This window comes from Calonectris borealis, chromosome 7 (assembly GCF_964195595.1).
Source record: "Calonectris borealis chromosome 7, bCalBor7.hap1.2, whole genome shotgun sequence".
Classification (NCBI taxonomy): domain Eukaryota; kingdom Metazoa; phylum Chordata; class Aves; order Procellariiformes; family Procellariidae; genus Calonectris; species Calonectris borealis.
In genome coordinates this window covers 20,556,540-20,576,696 of record NC_134318.1, presented here as the reverse complement: position 1 = coordinate 20,576,696, position 20,157 = coordinate 20,556,540, and the positions used below count along the sequence as shown (strand labels likewise).

The 20,157-nt window shown below is 43.0% G+C and overlaps 1 protein-coding gene across 8 annotated transcripts in view; it reads right to left on the bottom strand.

Moving 5' to 3' along the window:
- The window catches only part of CAMK2G (calcium/calmodulin dependent protein kinase II gamma), a 122,738-nt gene that overhangs the window by 29,227 nt on the left and 73,354 nt on the right, over positions 1 to 20,157 (bottom strand). For all 8 annotated transcript variants that reach the window (XM_075155370.1, XM_075155366.1, XM_075155365.1 and 5 more), the window contains exons 7-13: positions 17,240 to 17,342; positions 16,304 to 16,387; positions 15,329 to 15,423; positions 12,578 to 12,700; positions 10,182 to 10,265; positions 9,465 to 9,507; positions 4 to 44 (exon numbers count right to left, since the gene is read on the bottom strand). In XM_075155370.1, the coding sequence (XP_075011471.1) occupies positions 4 to 44; positions 9,465 to 9,507; positions 10,182 to 10,265; positions 12,578 to 12,700; positions 15,329 to 15,423; positions 16,304 to 16,387; positions 17,240 to 17,342 (573 nt within the window). The remainder of the gene's footprint in view (positions 1 to 3; positions 45 to 9,464; positions 9,508 to 10,181; positions 10,266 to 12,577; positions 12,701 to 15,328; positions 15,424 to 16,303; positions 16,388 to 17,239; positions 17,343 to 20,157) is intronic.

Here is a 20,157-nt window from a genome sequence, read left to right as displayed (position 1 = left end):
TACCTTCACTCCATCTGACTTCTTGTTCAGCAGGCTTTTGGCAGCTGTGGAGACAAGCAGGAGAAGTAGGTCAGATTTTGGTTTCAAAACTATTCTCGCTGTCTCTCCCCACTTCCCTCAAAACTGCACAAGACTTCAGAAGGACAACCATCCTGCTAATTCCTCTCTAACAGCAAGACACCTGGAAAACAAGGCCAAGTCACTCATCAAATCCATCCTGATGGCAGCGGGTCACCCATCCTATCTATTGTTCATCTAATTAGGCAAAAATGCCCCCACTTTCACCATTTCAGGAAGACCAAGTCTGAAATGAGATTTTAGAGCTCCTCTATTTGAATCCTCCACTCACACAGTGACCCCATTCAGAAGTACCAGCAGTTACAGGGGAAAAAGCTAAAGAAATCTGCCAGATCTTTGCAATAGGATAAAGACTATACCCTCAACTGCAGCCATTCACATAACAGACCTTGCTTATAAAGGGGGCACTGATAACGCAGAGGCCTCCTAATTACTGCTATTCGCTGTTACTCTGGGGAAACATCTGGATAGCTGAAAGGAAGAGACTGGAGAAATGCAAAAGGCAGCATCCGATAACTGTTAAAAAAAAAAAAAGGGGAGAATGAGAAGAGACAGGAACGAGGCTGAATTTCTTCACTGAACGATAAAGATGCTCTGCTGTGCTCAACTTGAACAACTGGCACTAGCAATGAAAGCGAGAGCATAAGCACAGACAGGGAACCCACAACAAATGCCTGGTAGAAGGCACACTTGGGACTGATGAAGGAGCTGCTCCATCTATTACAGGAAAGTGGTATGTTGACAATGACTGTCAACAGTAAGACCCCATCTGCAACCTCAACAGATATAAAACATAGCTTGCCTACTCATGAAGAATGTATTCTTGTGTTTCAACTTCTGTACACAGCACGCTAGAGACCTACTGAACCAACACACTGATACGCCTCTCCTAAGCAGCTGCTGGGAAGCATACGGGTCTGGGTACTTGACCTGGATTTTAGCTCCAGCAAAGATAAGCCCTAGAGAAAAGGCAAGTCCTAAGACAACGCTCACATGATGGTTGAAATGCTTCACTCTCAAAGACACACTGACCAACTCGAGCACAGAGTGCTCACTCTCTCTCTAGAAGCAGCAACATTAGGCAAAAATGTTTTTGCAATATCCAAGCAACTGTTCAAGTTTTATGTCAAAAGCATTTTCCACCCTGCCTTCCCTACCACATGACCCTACAGATATGGATTAAGTGGATAATATCAGCTGAGCTGGTGCAAATGACTACAATGTCTCCTCACAATAAAGAGGCGGCACCCTATATAAGTTTATTACAATTTCTGAATCGGTCTTCCTAATTCTACTCCCTAATGCAAATATAAAGCTAGATCAGGAATTTGTCTTCATTCCTGCTCTCAGAAACCATCCAAGAACACTGGAAGAACCTTGTGCAGAGGTTTTCTGAATGTGATGTGTCAAAACACAATGCTCTAATGTGCACACGTAAAGGTAGGCAGACAAATTGTCCCAAGCAACTCATCTGCCCTGCAACAGTTTCTTTGCTGAGTGTACACTTACTAAAGCATTGCAAGACTGAACTTAACAAATAAGTTCTTGCCACCTTCAAGGCATGATGAAAGAGACCAGCTTGATTCCACATGCAAGTGAGAAGGAGAACAAAGGTGACCATGGCGTCAGAAGGGTTGCAGCATTTATACCACACATACATCAAGGCATCTCACAACAACTGTTGAAAATAAGAAACTGTTACGGCCTTACAACACTTCAGAAGGAGTAAAGGATTCTGCAACTTAACAAATATAAAAAATGGGACATTCCTGAAGTGAAAAAAAACATCAGAGAAGGGAAACAGCACCACCATATGTCCTGGGAATGACCCAGACACAAACTGGGAAGCAACGTTTTTCACACTTTCTGCAGTTTCCCCAGAAGCTCACATTTGTCTTTGTGGAGAAAAGACAGCTAAAGTCACGTTTTATGGCGTTAAAGCAAATTCAGCTGAGAGCCCTTCCATGTGGCCCAACGCCACGTAATGCTGGTCCAGTGCTCCCCAGTGCAGCCTGCCCACCTAGCCCCCTCCCCTGCTTGTACCTCCGCGCAGCACACACTGTCCTCTCACGGGCCTAGCACTGCAGAAGGAAACTCGGTCTGTGGTGTATTTAGTTCATGCGTCATACTGTGGTTTGTAAGGACCACTGGAGAGCCCATGAAATGCATTCACATGCAGAGATGACTGCAGACACCTCAAACAAAAGGGAGGCATGCAGATTTACCCACAGGTCAACCTGTGCATGTTATGAGACAGAAATTAAAGGGGATGCAAGTGGAATTTCTGCAGCAAGCAACAGACAAGACTTCCTGTAACAAGAATAATTTTAGAAGACAGGCAGCACCACCCAACATGCAGCTTAGCAGAGAGACAACAGGAGGCGGAAAATCCAAGGACACATGAAGGTAGATTCTTTAGTGTTCAGGAAATGGTCTTGTGCCCATGCTCTGCAGTTTTCCAGGCATGAGGTACTAATATTTATTTTCACCATCCTTCCCACTTCCTCCAAACATCAAAGGGATTAAATTCCCTCTTCTCCGTGGAGTTAACAGTTCCTCTATAATGAAGCAATACAAAGGCACACACTGCTAATCCGGTAGCTTAAAAGCACAGTTCTGTTCCTGGTTTAACAGGACACCCTCCAGTTAATCTCTGAAGAGAAACACGAAAGGCCTCCCCTGTAGACACCCCATATACCCCTCCCTCTCCCACATTTCTCAGTTTTGGCCTCCATAGGAAACAGCCTGGGCTCTGGACCATGCTCCTGGCAGACACACAAATCTGTAATGCTGAACTCATCAGCCATAAACACTAAACACTCTGGATGTACCAGAGCCAAGGGGGGCGGTGGAGGAGGGAATTTCCAAGAGGGACTGAAATACCCACTCCAAACACAGCCATGGATAGTGCCTCCCCCCGCTGCCAGCCCCACTCCTCTTCCAGAAGGAGCAGCCCTTCGCCCAGCCTGTCCTGGGTTTGCCCTGTCCCCAGCTGTCAAATCTCAGCCACATTTCTCATCTTGGTTAAGCTTCCAGAGAGTATTTTGTGGGATGCAGGGATAACGCTGAGGTTGCTTTTGTTAAGTCTGACTAACTCATGATGCTAGTCTAACAGACAACCCAGCTTCTAAATACAAGCACTTACACCACAAAGAATTTTGGACTTTGCTGAGACTTGATTACTAAAATAAAAATCGTATCATACCAACACAGAATTCCCAATGACATAGAATTGCGGCTTGTCATCCTCATATTCTCAGTTCAAAGAAAGTCAGATTAACTAATTCTCAACTTGATGTCACTTCTGGGTCTTACCACAAACCAACCAAGAGTCAGTATATAGCCATGAAGAGGCACCTCCAGCTGCTATTACAAACAATGCCCACAAATGCAGTGTAACTTCAAGAACATCTATTTATTAAGGAGAAGATAGAGCCAAGACTGATGCTTAACTCTCTGCCACGATGGCTATTTAGGCACAAGTCACTCTAGCAGCGGCCATTTAAACACAGCAGAGTGATTTCACAGAAGAGAGGGGAGTTGTCTTGTGTTCTCTACCCTCACTTTGGGTTCTGTCTCAGCAGTCCCCTTTCTCTTAGATTCTCCAGTGACTTGCTATGGGAACTTGTTGCAATAGCAATTGCATAGGAACGCTATGCACTAAGTGGGAGACCAATACAAAGACTACCTATTTACAATGTGGATTCTTTCTCTTGCTGAAAAGTTGATTTTTTTTTTAATCCTGCTTTGCTATTAACTCCCTCTGCCTCCTGAACGACACCACTGTTCCAGAAATGTACCTGAGCAATAGACAAGCAGCAACATTTAACATGTCCCCCCTCAATGAAAAGCCTTCCATGAGGGCTTCTATTCCTCAACAAGACTAGAGTGATTCTGTTCCAAGAACTGCTACAGGGTAAACAAAGGGTCATGAAAAGCTGTCAGACACTTCAAAACACTCTTTTTAAAACAAGCAGAGAGAGAAGGGTAGAACCAGGTGGAAAGGCAGGTAAAAACCCCAAACGACTAGGCAATGCAAGCCTTTATGTGATCTGGACCCATAGGATCTCTAGACATAGCAGACACCTTTCCTATCCAGTTAATCTCATCAGGCACAGCCAATGCCTAACACTGTGCACATACTTCAATGCTTTGGGAAAATCTCAAGGGTAGATAGTGTTTGAAGATGCACATCCATCTCCCAGACATGCCCCAATGGCTTTCAGAGAAAGGTTAAAAGAGGGAGCATTCATTAAAACTAAAACCTGAAATACACAACCCACTGGTGTCCTCTTGGCACAAGCCACAGAGCTCCCAGTTCTCCCACTAGTGAATAATGAAGAAATTGTGTGGGAGCCAGGTGATTTCCTTCTGCTTTTTTCGCCTCTGCCAGCCTCAGAAAACCAAAACATTCTCCAGCAAGAATATGTAGAAAAAGCCAAAAACCAGGAGCCAGCCTGATAGTTTGTGACATTTCAATTAATGTTTTTAAACACCTTCCCACCAACGCAGAAATTTCACATCCTGAAAGACACTCTCTTTGCAGGTATGCATATGTACACACACAAGCAGGAGCAGAACCTTAAAGGGTCAAAACAGTCTGAACACCCATCCTAGACTTTCGAGCCTGAATGCCCCAGTCTGTCCCAAATTCAAGAGTTGACAAAAATATGAGAGCACCTCTCTTGCAGTATTATAAAAACTCCATTTCCTGACAAACCAAGAAATGAAGGGGTGAAGGGCAAACACTACAAGAAAAGGCATTCAAAGTTCTCCTGAACTTTAGGGAGAGGAAGATGAAAGTACAGGGAATTATTATAATAATTTAAATCCACTTTTGATGATAAATTAGTCTCTCAGGCCATAGTGATAAACATTCAAATGTAGCAATGAAATCCATGTGATTCTGGGAAGCTGCAAAATGGAAGTTTACTTACTGAAGTACACTACTTCAGCAGGTCCACACTGTAGTAGGTGAGCACCATTCTCTGAAATCCCTGACTGTTTCTTAAGCAACATAGTAGATACAGAGAAATCACTTAAAAACAACTTAATTTTTCATTAAATGTGACCTCATCTTCTGTTTGGGAAATGTGGTTCCCAGTGATCTCATACTCATTTATTCAAAGCTCTCTGGAAACATCTTGATAAATTTTTCCCTCCATATTTTCATCCTTTGAATTCACACCAGGACATTAGTGTTCACATGAGTCAGGTGATACAAATTTCTGGTCCTGAATGGATATCTAAATAACTAACACAACACAGCAGAAACTTCAAATATATTACTCGCACAATTTTAACTTTACTTCAGTTAAAGGAAAAAACCCAAATTCCCATCTGAGTGTGTGTGTGTGTATATATATATATATGTATACACAAAATAGCAAAAATTCAGTTTCACAAGCACTTCTGGAAGGCAGGCATAACAGGACAGTGAAATATTTCAGTACCACTTCAGTATTTGTATCGTTTCCTTCTTCTTGCTCTTTAGTCAGCTCAAAAACGTGTCTATACAGGTTAGACCAAACATGCATAGGCATATTCAGCCCTTCTTTACTTAGTTAGAAAGCACTCTGCTCCCTGGATCTGCCTCCAGCCTCTCTCAACCTCACCTATCTAGTTAAAAACCTCAAACTTCACATCGGAGAGTTAATAAGGATCTGTAGAGACATGTAATGAATTCCAGCTATTGTCACAAGCTGCCATAATAGCTCCCTCACAAAACTGACTTGAGCAAGCAGTGCCAATTCCCCCCAAAAAAGCTCAGCATCAGTTAAAGATAGAGGTTTCAGGCACAAGGCTTAATTACCTACAAAGTCTGCCTTAGGATCTATTTTGAACACAGGGTAGCACACAGGACTTGCACTGAACCACTTGAGAGAAGTGAATTTCATAGAGCGTGAAAGCTTGTTGAACAATTCCTCCCCAAATTAACAGTTGCAATCCAGTTAGGAAAACAGTGCTAAGAATTTCACGTAGTCCACTTGGTAAGTCTTGCCTAAAAATTAACTTATGGAGAAAAGCCACTTCTCAGCACTTTGTGAAGATGGCTGTTTCCAAGACGAAAACCATCCTTTCACTCAGTTTATAGCAGGCTTACTTACAGAGTTTTATCTACATAAATGAGTCCAGGCACCCTGAAATACTGCAGCTATTAGGAATCTCTGAAAACCTTGCCAACTTCCTCCTAGTAATAAATTTACATTTACTTCTCAGAAGGTGACTTAGGAGTTTCTTGCATGTGATCTAATCAATTGATTTATCTGACTGTACTTCTGTGTTCTGTAAACGAACGGAGATCAGATCAGTGTTTGCTTGGACCATCTGAACTTCAAAAGCCACAAGTGAGCACCCAAATCATCCTGTGTATACCCTGGCGTGACTCTAAAGATCCCATAGTGAAGTTTAGATTGCAATGTTCTCTCTCGCAGATGACTCAATACCTACCAGAGTGTGGACAGAAGCTACAAACCCCTTATTATAGCTAGGTCTCAATTTCCTGACTTATACTGAAAGGAGTGCAACTGTATCTGCTTTTGACAAATAGTCTACAGCTGACCTGAGATACAATCTTTTAAACAGAACCACAAACAGCCAATATTAAACTGTTGAATATACCATAACTGGGGAAAGGAGCCAGAACACATTCCTTTATCTTTAGGAACTGACCTGGGCCAAAAGGCACCTAGCAAACAGATTACTCATAAAAGAACAGAAACTTTTTTTTTGCTTTGTAAAAAGTAAGATTTTTTGATGGGAAAATAAGAGAAAGAGTAGTGCTACAGACTCTTTAAGCATACAATTTGTCACAAGCTAAAACCACACTGTCAAATGAAGGAACTCCACATTACAAAATGTGTGACAGAGGAGATAGTAATGACAAGAGGACTAAAAAAGTCATATTCATGTTTCCTGCAGATAGTACTATCGCGCCTAATTAATTGATACCAGGGTCACATGAGCCTTCATTTTCCTCTTGGTTCAAAACATCTGTGAAGAAGTTTTTAGAAGATCTCATCCCCAGGAAGAAGCTTCTCTCTTCATAAATCTCGTTCCCTGTCTGCTGGGAATGGGGCTTTTAGAGGCCCACAAAACGCTGTCACCCAATTAGAGAAAATAAAACCCCCTTAAGGTCTTTAGGGAAAGAAACAAGTACTATTTCAGAACTTCTCAAGCGCAGTTAGATGACCTGTCACGATAGGAAAAGTCTGAGCTCTACCCAAAGTTCCCACATGGACTTTCTAAGTTTTTACTTTCATTTAGCTTGTACTTATTCTTCAATTTCAGCAGATTTATGTATTTCAACTGCAGCAGTTAAAAAAACTAAGTAAATTAAAAAATAATAATCATAAAAAAAAGTCAAGCTCATATTACACACAGTCCTGCAAAGAAAACAAGAGTAGCTGATCTCCCCACTTTCCAAACACATCAAAATATTAGGAATAGCTACTATCCGCAGAGGCTATAAATGCTTTGCATCTAAATTCACAACATTTCTTTCTGGACAGTTTTTCAGAGCGTCTCATTACCTGGGGTCACAGCTGGCATCAAAGCAGAACTCAGTGATACTGAGAACCCTGCATTCACTATGGGCCACCTAGGATTTCCTTTTCTTCGGCTGTTAACTGAAGCAGATCCAGCAGCTTCAGCCCTTGAGACCGAGAAGAATGAGCAGAGCAAGCTTTTTCCTCCTCGATACGAGCTCAGGGAATAAGTGGATGTATAGGTCACACACCATTAAGAAGAACCCTTCTCTCAGGCATTTCATGTACTTAAAATCTGGGCCACAGGAGATTTTCTTACCCAAGCACTTCTGCAGCTTCATTACAAGTGACAACATTTGCAGGCTAATAATGAATCTAAAACTGCTGTTCAAAAAAAAATAAAACCCCTGACTATTTCAGAATCATCAATTAAGTGAAATAAAAACTAGCTGTGTGAATAGATCAAAAACCATTCACACCAGCAAAAAGCCCAAGAAAATGTTAAGTTTCGTACAGCCCTGCAGAAGCCCTGTCGTTGTGCCATAGCTCCTCAAACAGTTATTTCAGAATCGTTCTCAGAAAACAACATATAATTTTTAAGTCCTGTAACAGCACAATCCTGGGACAGGTGAATGGAGAAAATTATTCTGTCCCTTTAAGGCCAAACTATCAGAAGTGCAGTAAAGAGAAATTGCTGTAGCCACAAGTAGTCCTGACATATTCCATGTCATGGAATCCATGTCCTGTCCATGCACAGGTTCACCTGAAAGCAAGACCCGAGCAAGGAAAATTGTAGCTTGATCTCACAACCTTTACTTTTCTTTTTTTTTTAAATCACCATACAAGAGGTTGAAAATGCTGCCTTGATTTCACAAAAGAATGTATGCATGAATGCGCACTTTGAATGCTGGGATGATCATTTCACAGAGGTTTTCATTCCGATTAAAGTTTATTGTAACATCACGCAGAATATAAGTATTGGTATCCACCATTAGTAAATGGCCAGATGAAATAAATACACTTCTATTTCATTCATGTGATCATCACTTATAATCCATAGAGCAGACTTCCACTTGAAAGTAACTGTAGTCAGGTGCAATAAAAATCTGACTCATGCATTTAATGATTGCCCTTTTTTAAAGAGGAAAAAAAAAAGGCAAAGAGGGCAAAGAAAGCAAACAACCCCATAAACCAAAAGCACTTGCAAATAGAGGTTTTGCACCCAAATGGAAATGAACACTGATAAGACTGCAGCACCTAGATGTGCTGAGCCAAGACAATCATCTTCCAAAAAGCACTGATTTGCATGTTGAGATTTGCATTTTCAGTAAGTGCACTACGTAATGCAGTTGGGTGGGAGCCAGACTACCAGTTATTAAGCTTAAAAGGATGAAAACCACTTCTGAGACTCCAAGAAGGAAAACTCTAATAGCTACATGCTTCAGACCCATTTTTGATGAGTCAAAGTAATATAATAACCAAATAGCTCCTGTCCCTGTTCTCACCAATATTATCACTTGCTCTGTATCCCTGCCTCAGGTCTAAAGGAATCACTGCTACCTAGTAAGAGTTCTTTACTCCTGGTTTCAGATGGGAAAGCTAACAAATGCCAGCTAGAGTCTCCCAAAAATAATCTGGTAACAAAATATCACGAGAGGATTGTGGCAGCTGACTTTATTTCTGTTTTGTACCAGACTACAGCGCCATGTGCTCCTCCCCAAACAAATCACTTCCTATTCCACACCGGTGACCAGCCAAGACAAAGCGACCGCCATTACACCATGATGAATTGTGAGCATGTTTCCTTCCCTCCTACTCAACCCCAAAATGGTTAAAATACCCTCTGGCTCACTCACACAAAACAAAACCAAGGAAGGGATGGGAACAGTGAGAACTTACCTGAAAAATTCCGAGACACAAGCATCGTCGTGAGGATTGCACCCTGTGGGGAAGAGAAAGCAGGGATAACAGACAGGGCCACTCACTTCAGAAAGGTGCTGGGCTGACCCATGGAGAACACAGTCCATCAGGTGCCAAAGCAGAGGTATCCCAATGCTACCCTGGAAAGTCCTAGCGTATCCAGGATTCCCACATGTGGCTGTCGGACCTGACACGGGACCACTCGGAGTCCTGCCTTGCTAGAGCAGCAGCTAGAGACCAGGCAGGATAGCCTAGGAAATCTAAAATGGCACTAAGAGTTATGTTCAGACACATAGTTGCTTCCTAACTTTCAAACAGCAGACAGCTGCTCCATGCACGGGCCAAAGGCTTTGCCCTAGCTACAGGCGACTGATACACTACTGCTGGGAGGCAGAGAGTGATCAAAACTAAAAGTCCCAGAATTTAAGAACTAGTTGCTCTATTTCAACTCTCTTGCAGGAGGTAGAAGGGGTGATTACGTAGCAGAAGAGGCATGGGAAACCTACAGCTTCGGAGAAAGAAACTACCCAGCTCCTCAAAACACTTCTTTAGTACCCTGTACTGGAGGACCACATAAGGTACTTCACTAACATTAGTGAGTTAATCATAAAAAAAACCAATACTGTTGCTAGAAAGGCATTAACCTCAAATTCAGAAGATTAAAAACAAACTTAAGGCAAACTAACATATACTTACCTTTAGCTTCCTTCTGGCATTGAACTTTCTCAAGCATTCCACAGTCTCCTGCCTGTGCATCATCGAAGCAACAGTGGATCGTTGCTGAAAAACAGGAACAGCAAAAGATCAAGAACATACCGTAACCAAATCAGCCAGGGGCATTCTCACCACTTGCACACAACCGTGACATGCGAGCTGACATTGCCAAGCCTCTCACCACTACATGGCTACAAAATACTGCAACCGGTTCATAAGTAAAGAACTTCCCAACACAGCAAGTCATGTTTAGTCAAGGTTGGCTATTACAGGACCGTGCCCAAGAAACTGTGTGATTGAGGCACAGGTGAGAATCAATGTTCCCTGTATCTCAGGCACACAAATGGATCAAGACAATAAGACGACAAAGTCAAATGAACAAGCACACCTGTGGGGGACTGAGTTAGAGGCACTACAGAAAAGATCTGGGTTGCATTAGTTACAGCTCTAAGGGAAAATTCCAAGCAGTACGTGAATACTAGTGAGCGGTAGCCTTCCTGGACGTGGCAACTCCCTGAATATAAGTATTTGACTAGCAGAGGCCTCAGCATCTTTGCATCAGTTTTGCAGAAATAGATTTTCAGTGTGTAAGAGAAAAGATCATATAGCTCTATTGTACCAATGCAAAAATCTGAGCATAACCTCTAGCCAGTGATGCACACCTGTCACCCACAGTAGACAGGGATCCCATCAGCTGCAAAAAGAGAACTTCCCAGAAGAGTTGCCAGTCATTGAGAGCACATGAGGAAACCAGAGACTGATGCTGCCAGACATTTAGAGCACATGAGGAAACCAGAGACTAATGCCAAGGTAGCTGTTGCTCTTGCATAGAGCCACAAGCCTCAACTCCCTTTACAAGGTCAGTGGGTGAATGACTAACTTGGCAGATCAGTGTGTACAAACCCTCCATTACCTTTCTCCTGCTTGGAAAAAATTCTGCAATACCCAAAAGTATAAACCATGCTCCTATTTAGCTAGCTTCATGGGAAGTCTCTGCTTTAATCCTGTCAAAGCTAGTCACCTGCTGCAGTAGACATGGCAGTGTGGAGGGAGAATGTAGCTAAACTGCCCTCTTTAACAACTTCGATGGTCACTGTTCATTCAGCCTCCTTAGGAGTGACAGTAATGTCCAGTTGTTCAATGTGGGCTTAAAAGAGTCAGGACACGTACTTCAGAAGTTCAGTGATGCTAAGAAACTCGGTGTCTCAGATAAACCATTAAGATTTCCTACCACGTTTACTTCCGAGGAGCAATACATCTCCAGAAAGAAAACGTATGTTGCACACACAGGGACTGCTCAGCAAATGGAAACAAGAGACTCAACAGGAGGTAGTTTGGGTGAGAGGCTGAAATGGTTGTGAAGTAAAATCGAACTCCCCATAACTCAGAGAAGGAAAGCCTCTCTTGAACTGTTCTATATTGTGTTGCCACAGGGAGCGAGCTATCGTAATACATATAGCTTTGGTTACAGGCATGGGGACAAAAGTTAAATATACAGGAACTGCTATTGATTACAAGCATGCAAGAAGAAAAAAAAGAGAGATGCAAAGTCTCAGCTAGTGTGAAATTTTGACTTCCAAGGAACTTGCATCACTTTACAGCAGACTCTACACTCCTGTGACACAAATGTTCACATAACTAAGTTTAAATTGCTGATCTGTTGTTTTGTGGTGGAAAGAAAAAACCACCACAGTTTCTCAAGAAAAAATGAGCGAAGGAACATACTAGACACATCCTAGAAAGCAGAAGTATGCTATGGTATTACAAGAGCATCTGGTTAGATTTAGGTGGAGCTATTTCATCCTGCAGAGATAAAAGTGCACCATTGCTGCCCTCCCCTACGCCCACTCCCAGCTGCATTCTGGGATTTCCTTGCCAACTTTGAAAAGGATGAAAAATATTCACGTGCGGGGTCTGGCAAGGCAGAAACTACATACACAGAACAGCAAAAGATTTTTCACTGATTTCAGGTTTACAGCCAGTTAAGCTGCAGCAGAGCAGAAATGTTCCAACATTGCAAAGATGCAATGCAATAAACTGAAGTAGAGATGAAGAAAAAAAAAATCCTAAAATATTTTGCCTGATGCCAAACTCCATCTGACATTTTAGGATGATATGGATTGCAAGAGGAGATGTGGGGAAAACCAGAAACTATGGACATTCACAAAACTTCTAAAAGAATAAGGGATTTTTTTTTTTCCTACCATGGCAATAAAAGCACCACAGCATGACAAAGTTGGCTTGTTGAAGGTCAGCCTCCAAAAAAAATCACATTTTGAAATATTTAAAATATTCTGGGCTCCTCTGCAGCTAAGTCTTCTTGACATGTCAGTTCACGGTAAACCACAAATCAATCCGTAATAGAGGAAAACACTTACACAGACCCATGGATGTTTGAGAGCCTGGTCAGCTGTGATGCGCTTTGCTGGGTTTATCGTCAGCATCTGGTTGATCAAATTCTTTGCTTCAGGAGTCACAGTGTCCCACTCAGGTGATGGGAACTGAAAGAGGAAGAAGGAGCAGATGATGAACTGAAAATATCTTCTATTAGCAGAAGAGATTCTCCCTCCTACACAGCTGAATTCCAGCTTTTGCCCTTTTGATACCACGGCTAACATATTTGCAAAACACATCAATTTTTGTGAAAATCCACACTCAATAAAAATCGTACAGAATCCAGCAAATGAATGGTACCAGACAGCAGGACACACTTGTACCATTCACCAGACACAGGCACGAAGATTAACAGTTTACAAGCCTTTTAGGAATCACTCAGACCTTGGAATTTCTTTCACACTCAACAGTCAAAAAAGTAAAGTCACAGATCTTTTTAACTGAGTTCTGATATGAAAAAACACAAGCACTATCTTTTTTACCCCACCTTGCTCTTTCTCCAGCATGCTAAAAAGCTGTAACAGCATATGCAAAATCACAAGCGCTTAACTACAGCAAAACCTCGTGAAAGTGAAAACTGCTAACAGAGAACATCCCATCAGGTATACTTTTCCACCATAAAGCACTATATCCTGGAACAATACCAGTCACTTAGGTGTAGCAACCCACCAGCAAGCTGTTAGCAAGCATCCACCATACCAGAAGTCATTACTTGGGGAGCGAGAGAGATGTAATAGTGGATGGGAATACAGAAGCATGGAAACAAAGAAAAGAATCTCAAGTATTTCAGTTGCTGATCATCCATGAGGGGTAACTGCTCTCTTCTATAATTCCAGTTATGATAAAGATGAGATATTTACACCATCCTCCAGATGCTTGCATGTGGTATAGATCACAGCATGCTGAGATTAAATGCAGTAGGTCTTACTCCTATGAATCTACTGTACAAATACAGGTGAACTTGAAACACAAAGATAAATGTGCTGTTGAGATAGAAGTCCCCTGTCTTTAAGCGGGGGAAGATTGATCTATCCTGAGAACATTTCCTTACAGTACTACAACATTTAGAAAAAGTTTATCCCATCTCTTTTCTCCTGCATTTTGTGCTTTGCTCAGTTGGGTCAAAAAAATAAACCAACCATATTTTCCATATAATCTTATTTCTGCATTCTCAGGCATCAGCAAGGCATTATACAATTTGTTCTGCAAACGTTGCAAGAGACTACTCAAAAATTATGATACTGAGCTTCCAGCCAGGACACTTTCCCCTGACCCGAACTCTGAAGTGTCCATGATAATGCCTTGCAAACCCCTTACCCAACAGCACAAAGTCCAATTCACAGTCGCCACTTCCTCTATGATCAAGAGTTAACAACAGACCAGTCCAGTGCGTACTCGGTGCTGGGGTAAGGACACCAGGGGCAGGTACGCCAGTAAAACTTCAGCTCTTTTCTACCAGGCAGAACAGGGGAGGAATCTACTGGAACTTGTTCATTATAGGTAAGAATTCAAAAACAGCAGGTAGATAAGAGGCATCAGGCACTTCACTCCTCATGACTTACAGAAAGAGTTTAACCCCTGAAGTGCTTTGAAAATCCCCATCGATACAATTAGTGCAAAAACACTTCAAATGAGAACAAGCAACACAGAAACAAGAGGGGCACGAAGGCAAGAGAAGAACACAAGTTCATTTAAGGCTATCAAGTACAAAGACATCACTTTCCTTTCACTCAGGAAGCCACTGAGCCAGGACATGGGGTTAGGCAGACCTTTGTTCTCACCAGCACAGCTACTCTCATGGTCTCAGGCACAGAAGCTGGCAGGTAACTGGGGTCCAGCAAAACCCTCGCTTTTTTTTCTTTTTTCTCTCTTTTTTTTTTTTTTTAAAAATACAAACCGCAAGATAGCCTACGAAATGAACTCCCCAACTTCTTCTTGATATTCATGCCCACAGGCTTTGAGCTAGGATTTCCAGGAGTTCCTTATTCCCTCCCAAGTCTCTCCGTACCTGGAAGAATTTATGTCAAACATTCAAGCTGTGGTACTCAAACCTCATTTTACACCACCTTTGCTTCCCAGTACTAACCTCCTTGATATTCCTCTCCTTCAGGCACCTTTTTACACCTCAGTTTTGCCATGTTCAGAGAACTGTTCCATGAACTGCTTGGCTTTTTACCAGAGCCTCCAACCCACCACGCTGATCCCCACCACAAAGCCACCCCTCCAAAGGTCCCTGCCATTCAGTCTTCTCCCTGGGCTCCATGCTTTCCACGGCTGGAAGAAACTCCACTATGGCACTGAGGAGACCAGAGGCCGTAACTTAAGCTATTATTCTACAGAATACTTCCCCATACTTTTAATTAGGCCTTGATAAAGACAGGCTTCTTCATTCTACCTTCCCTCTGCTCCCCTGAAAGAGCTAGTATTGGCTATGTCTGCAGCACTTTGTGGTAAATGCACTAGAAGACACCATTTCCCACCATCTGCATTTCCAGCTCTGCATTTCCCTAATGACCAGCAACGTCCTGGTGCCCACTGCGATGCTTTCCACATATCCTTTCAGTAGCCCCGAACAGGACTGTATCCCAGCCAGTGAAGACAACGAAATGCATGAACACGCCAAACACCACTTTGCACAGTAGCTTGGGGCCTGCTGCTGGACACCAAGTAAGATAGTGCCATGTTTTGGTTGGCTTCTACACCCATGCAGGTACTCAGCAAGAAAGTGCCCTTACGTCATAGGCTCCGGCTTTGATCTGCTGATAGAGTTTGTGCTGATCTTCATCCCAAAAGGGAGGGTACCCCACTAGTAATATGTACAGAATCACTCCTGGGAGGGAGAGACACAGATACACTATGGTTAGGCTAATATGCCAATTATTCCCTCAGCCCCTCTTCCTTCCCTCTTAACAGTCCCCAAGGCAATGATTGCTCTATATCTTCATTTGCCACCATATTTAGCCTTCCGAGGTAGAAAAAGACAATTCAAACCACTCCTCTGCTGAACCTCACCCTGGCACTTCATGTTCAGCTCTTAACGCCAGCTGCCAGGAGCTAGAACAAGGTGCATGATGTCCCTCATCATGCTATCCCTCCCCTGGCTATCATGGCTGGTGAGCCACAACTCCCAGCTGCTCTCAGAATAAAATGAAGCCACCTCCCCTGGGGTTGCTGGGCAACAAGGGACTTTTTAGGAAGGACGAGGTTTTTAGATGCTTACTGTGCATGGTCTTGGGACAAAAATGCCACTGACAAAGCTAACACTCCTGGCCTGCAGAGAACCATTTAGTCCATGTCAGGCAACACTGATATCACATATCTTTAAATTATTGGTCCCAGATGCATTTACATTTCATTTTTTCCTTTTTAAAAAATCAGGTCTCTTCAGTATTTCATATTCTACAAAGTTAGTGTAATAGGAAATCGTTAGTTACCTAAACAACTGACTCTGCAAAGCATAGACAGGTCCTATCTCTTGAGTCTCAAACATCTGATAGATGGCCTGAGGAAAGGATTAGGAGCCAGAATCAAATGAGTTCAGGCTCCAATATTAACTCAATCTACACAAGGTGCTTATCCTCAAGTGTGCCTTCATCTCTCCACCCAACAAGAAGGAGCACTGCACACCCTCCCAGCAACAGGTTATAAGGAATTGCTCTTCTATATGATACAGTGGTGTTTAAGTGTGAAACGGTTTGACAGAATCTTACCACATGCCCATATATCCACTGGTTTTCCATAAGGATCTTTTCTTAAGACTTCAGGGGAGAGGTAGCCTGGAGTGCCAGCAAACCCTGTCAGGAAATGGATGACATGAAGTACTTACAGTACCCAAGCAGAAGAGATCTTGCCATATCACAAAATCCACTAGTGGTAACCAACAAATTTCAAAACCCATTTCCCACCCTTCATCTCATATTTGCTAGAGCAAACCAGGAGAAAGGGAAAAAAAAATCAGATGGGATTGAGTGTCTATGTACTGCAGGAAAAACAGAAAAGAGGGACCGTGTCAACCAGCTGGGCACAAACTTGTATGCCAGGCCTTATATCATTGTTACCTATAATGGCTTGGAGTTTGAAAACACAAGACACAGATGGGACACATCCGATTGCCAAATGGTGTGGGCAGACCAGGAGAAGTAGCCATCTCTCCATAATCTCTGCAGCACTGCAGAGTCTCAGAGCTGATGTTTAGCCTGAGAAGGTCTCATTTCAAATTATGTTTTAGCTAAACAAAGATGAGGCCAGATCCAAATGTGCCTGAGGAAGGCCACGTCAAATGCATTTCTGTAAAATGACCAAACAAAATTCCAGATGTCTACACTCCTGAGCAGTAGGAAAGTTCAGATCAGGGTCTAAACTTAGCAGCTGCATTCATCTCTGACACTAGCATCTACTGTAAACCAAGAAGAAAAATAGAGAAATACATAGCCTTTTTTTCTGTCTTTATTTATCATATTCTTTCCTCTATTGCACCTAGGCTCGTGCCCAAGGACCCAGAGGCTGAGATGCTTGGAGGGAAAGTGGCAATGCCAAATACATACAAGTGTGCTGGAGGAGCTGAGAGAAAACACTCAGGGAGGGTGCAACTCAACCAGCCACCAGGAAAGGGGGGAGCAAAAGTGGGAAAGCTCAAACACTCTTACCAAACCAGGCCTGCTGCTCTCCCTGGACTTCTATAGCCAGTCCGAAGTCAGCCAGTTTGACAGCAGCACCCTTACATTTACTTGCCAGTAGTAAATTCTCAGGCTGGGGAGAAGAAAGAAAAAAGGGAGTAAGAATGAAAGACAGACATCCTCGTTAAAGCCTCCTACCTCAGTATTCACATCACTAAATTGAATCTGCTGACTGAATTTAGCAGGCATGTAAAGCTGTTCAGGTGAAGGCAGAGCAGCAGCAACAAATGGCCTTGACCTAGAGTGGCAGAAAATCCTCAAGTCCAACAGAAATCCTCTGTGGGAGCCAGAGCCTCTCCCAGCTCAGCCCATACATTACGTGCTGACACCAGAGGGCACTGGCAGTACAGTTCCTGCAGCACAGAACCCAAAATTTGTTTCTGTCATCCCCGCAGAGAGTAACTGGGGGGGAGGGAAGGGGGCAAAGATGCAGTAGATACAATCTGCAGTGATGTTTCTCCCCATGAACATTACACAGTCCCCAAGGCACTGGAAAAGTAAATATGATGCTAATAACGGCTGCCAAATACAGCGCCGTAATGTGGGAAGGCATCATCTGGACAGGCAGTAGCTTTCATCCCTTACAGAAAAAGCCTCAGCCTCAAATTGGCATAAGCAGCACAGCAGTGAGTATTCTTGTAAGCTGGTTTTTCATGCTACATATATACAGCAGCGTAAAATATGCTGTCTTGCTACTGCTGCTGTCACCTATACAGCAAGCAGCCATGTCACTTCCCCCATGTGTCAGGAAAGGCAGACAGACTTTTGCCCCTCACATTTCTGCCTCACATGAATCTCCCTCAAATCATAATTTTGTTGTGTTCCAGCAGAGGAGTTCACACAACTCCAAAAGCTGTACTGAGAGTCAGCAGCTTCCTCTGAAGCAGCAGAGCAGCTAGTTACATGGGACCCTTTGAAATCCCAAAGGCTTTAAGGTGGTGGCTATTACAGCTCTGCAGGAAACCCAACTTGTAGACGGCAGGACAAATGTGACTTCTCATCCTACCACCTTCTGATCATTTGTGCAATTCATATCAACTTGAGTTTTTAACCAAGCAAGATGGAAGCCTGGAAATCCAGAAACAGGAGCTTGTCTCAGTTTCACAAATCTGATTAAAGTCTTTTTTGCAGCCTGCTCACCAGTTTCATCCCATGGCAACCCTCTATCCCTGTTCTGCCTGACAGGAACAAGATGCTTTGCTCATTCACCTGCCTTAAAGTACTGAGCATGTGCCTTGCTTCTGCTTTGAACAAAGGTAGAACAGCCTTGCCCACCACAGTCCTTGCAGCATGGAAGGAAAGGGAACTGGGTCTCAATACATTTGGATGCCACTGGCTTTTCACTATATGGAAAGTGGAAAAGATTGTTTTAATCAACCTACACTGATGAAAATTTACCAGTGTAAACAAGTCCCCGAAGCAGAAGACCAATGAAGTCGTCTGAAAATCTCTACCAACTTCAGATCACACCTGGGCTTGGCTTGACTAAGAAACAGTGAAATTTAGGCCAAGCTTGTGCTAGCTAAGCACTATTTGCTTCTAAAATACAGCTACAAACACCTCAAGGCTAATGGTGCTTATCCATGTGCATGTTTGCCAATATATGGGTTGTCTCAGGTTTCACAAACTTTTTGGTACGGATGTGAATGGATTCCCTAATTTCTTACGGTCCCTATGGGCAGCTCAACATTTGAAGTTCTTTAAGAGCTATCAGCCAAAAGACAGGCTTATGAGAAGGAGCTGCAAAAGACAAAACTTCACTTGAAGCAATTTCTGCAGTTATTACACACTGATCCTGAAGGCCAAGCTTTTGGCAAGGAGCTAAATATTAAATAAAGAGCATGGGATCTTTTATTGCTAAAAGGAATGGCTACTCCTCAGGCCTGGATAGTTTCAGTGAATCAGAGCAAGCAAGAGAAGCAACACATTAACTACAGTGGGGAGCGTCTAGCAGCTGGTAAGTTCTAAACAAGTTCACAACTTTCACACAAACAAAACTCGGGAAGCAAAACAGATTATGTCTGAACACAGGATGTGAAGGAAAACTTAAACCATCCTGTACTGGAAAACACTACTGATTTTCACAGAGGCCCTAATTTTGGACAGTAGTGCCTCTTGGAGGCTGCTTTCTCAGGTGTCAGCTCTAATCCAGAGCAGCCATTCCGCAGTAGATCACTTGCATCTTTTCACACTGCTCTGAATCAGAAGGCCAAAAGTGTTGCATGGGAGTTTGCCAGAAACACTAAGGGTTAACAGCTGCCCGCTAGATCAAAACACCGGGGGAACACTGCCACCGAGCTTGCAACATGCTCTTACCTTGCTCTCTGCAAAGTATTTTTATCCTTTTCCCCTTATGCACTGTATAACAAACCAAAACCAACACGAATAGCAGGTGTCATCCTGCATTAATTTAACTGGACCACTGGTGGCCATCACCATCCCACTTTAGACAGAGAGGGCTGCAGGGCAGGCAGACCTTCCCGCACAAACCTCTTCATTCTGGGGCCTGCCCAGCTCCAGCTCCAGCTGGCACTGCGTGGGAAGGGAGTTTAAGTAACTACACTGTGGGGGCTCTGGGTCTATAAATGTGTTATAATGTGGCAAGTGGTTGATTGACCCAGTGTTTAACTGGCCAGCAGTTTTGGTTTTAGATTAAAAGCACTTCTATTGATGAGATAAGAAAGAAATGACACAAAACATTCTTCTTGTGCATCTCTGTCCTAGCCCAATGGCATGTGTTTGGCAACAGTGCAGAATAAAAATATACATGCTCTGTGCAGACAAACTCATCCTGGCAGATTGAACAGAGATTGCCCCAGGTCTCTAGAGATCTCTTCAATGGCAGACTAGAAAGTGACCTTCATTATAATGAATCCTACCCAAGTTTC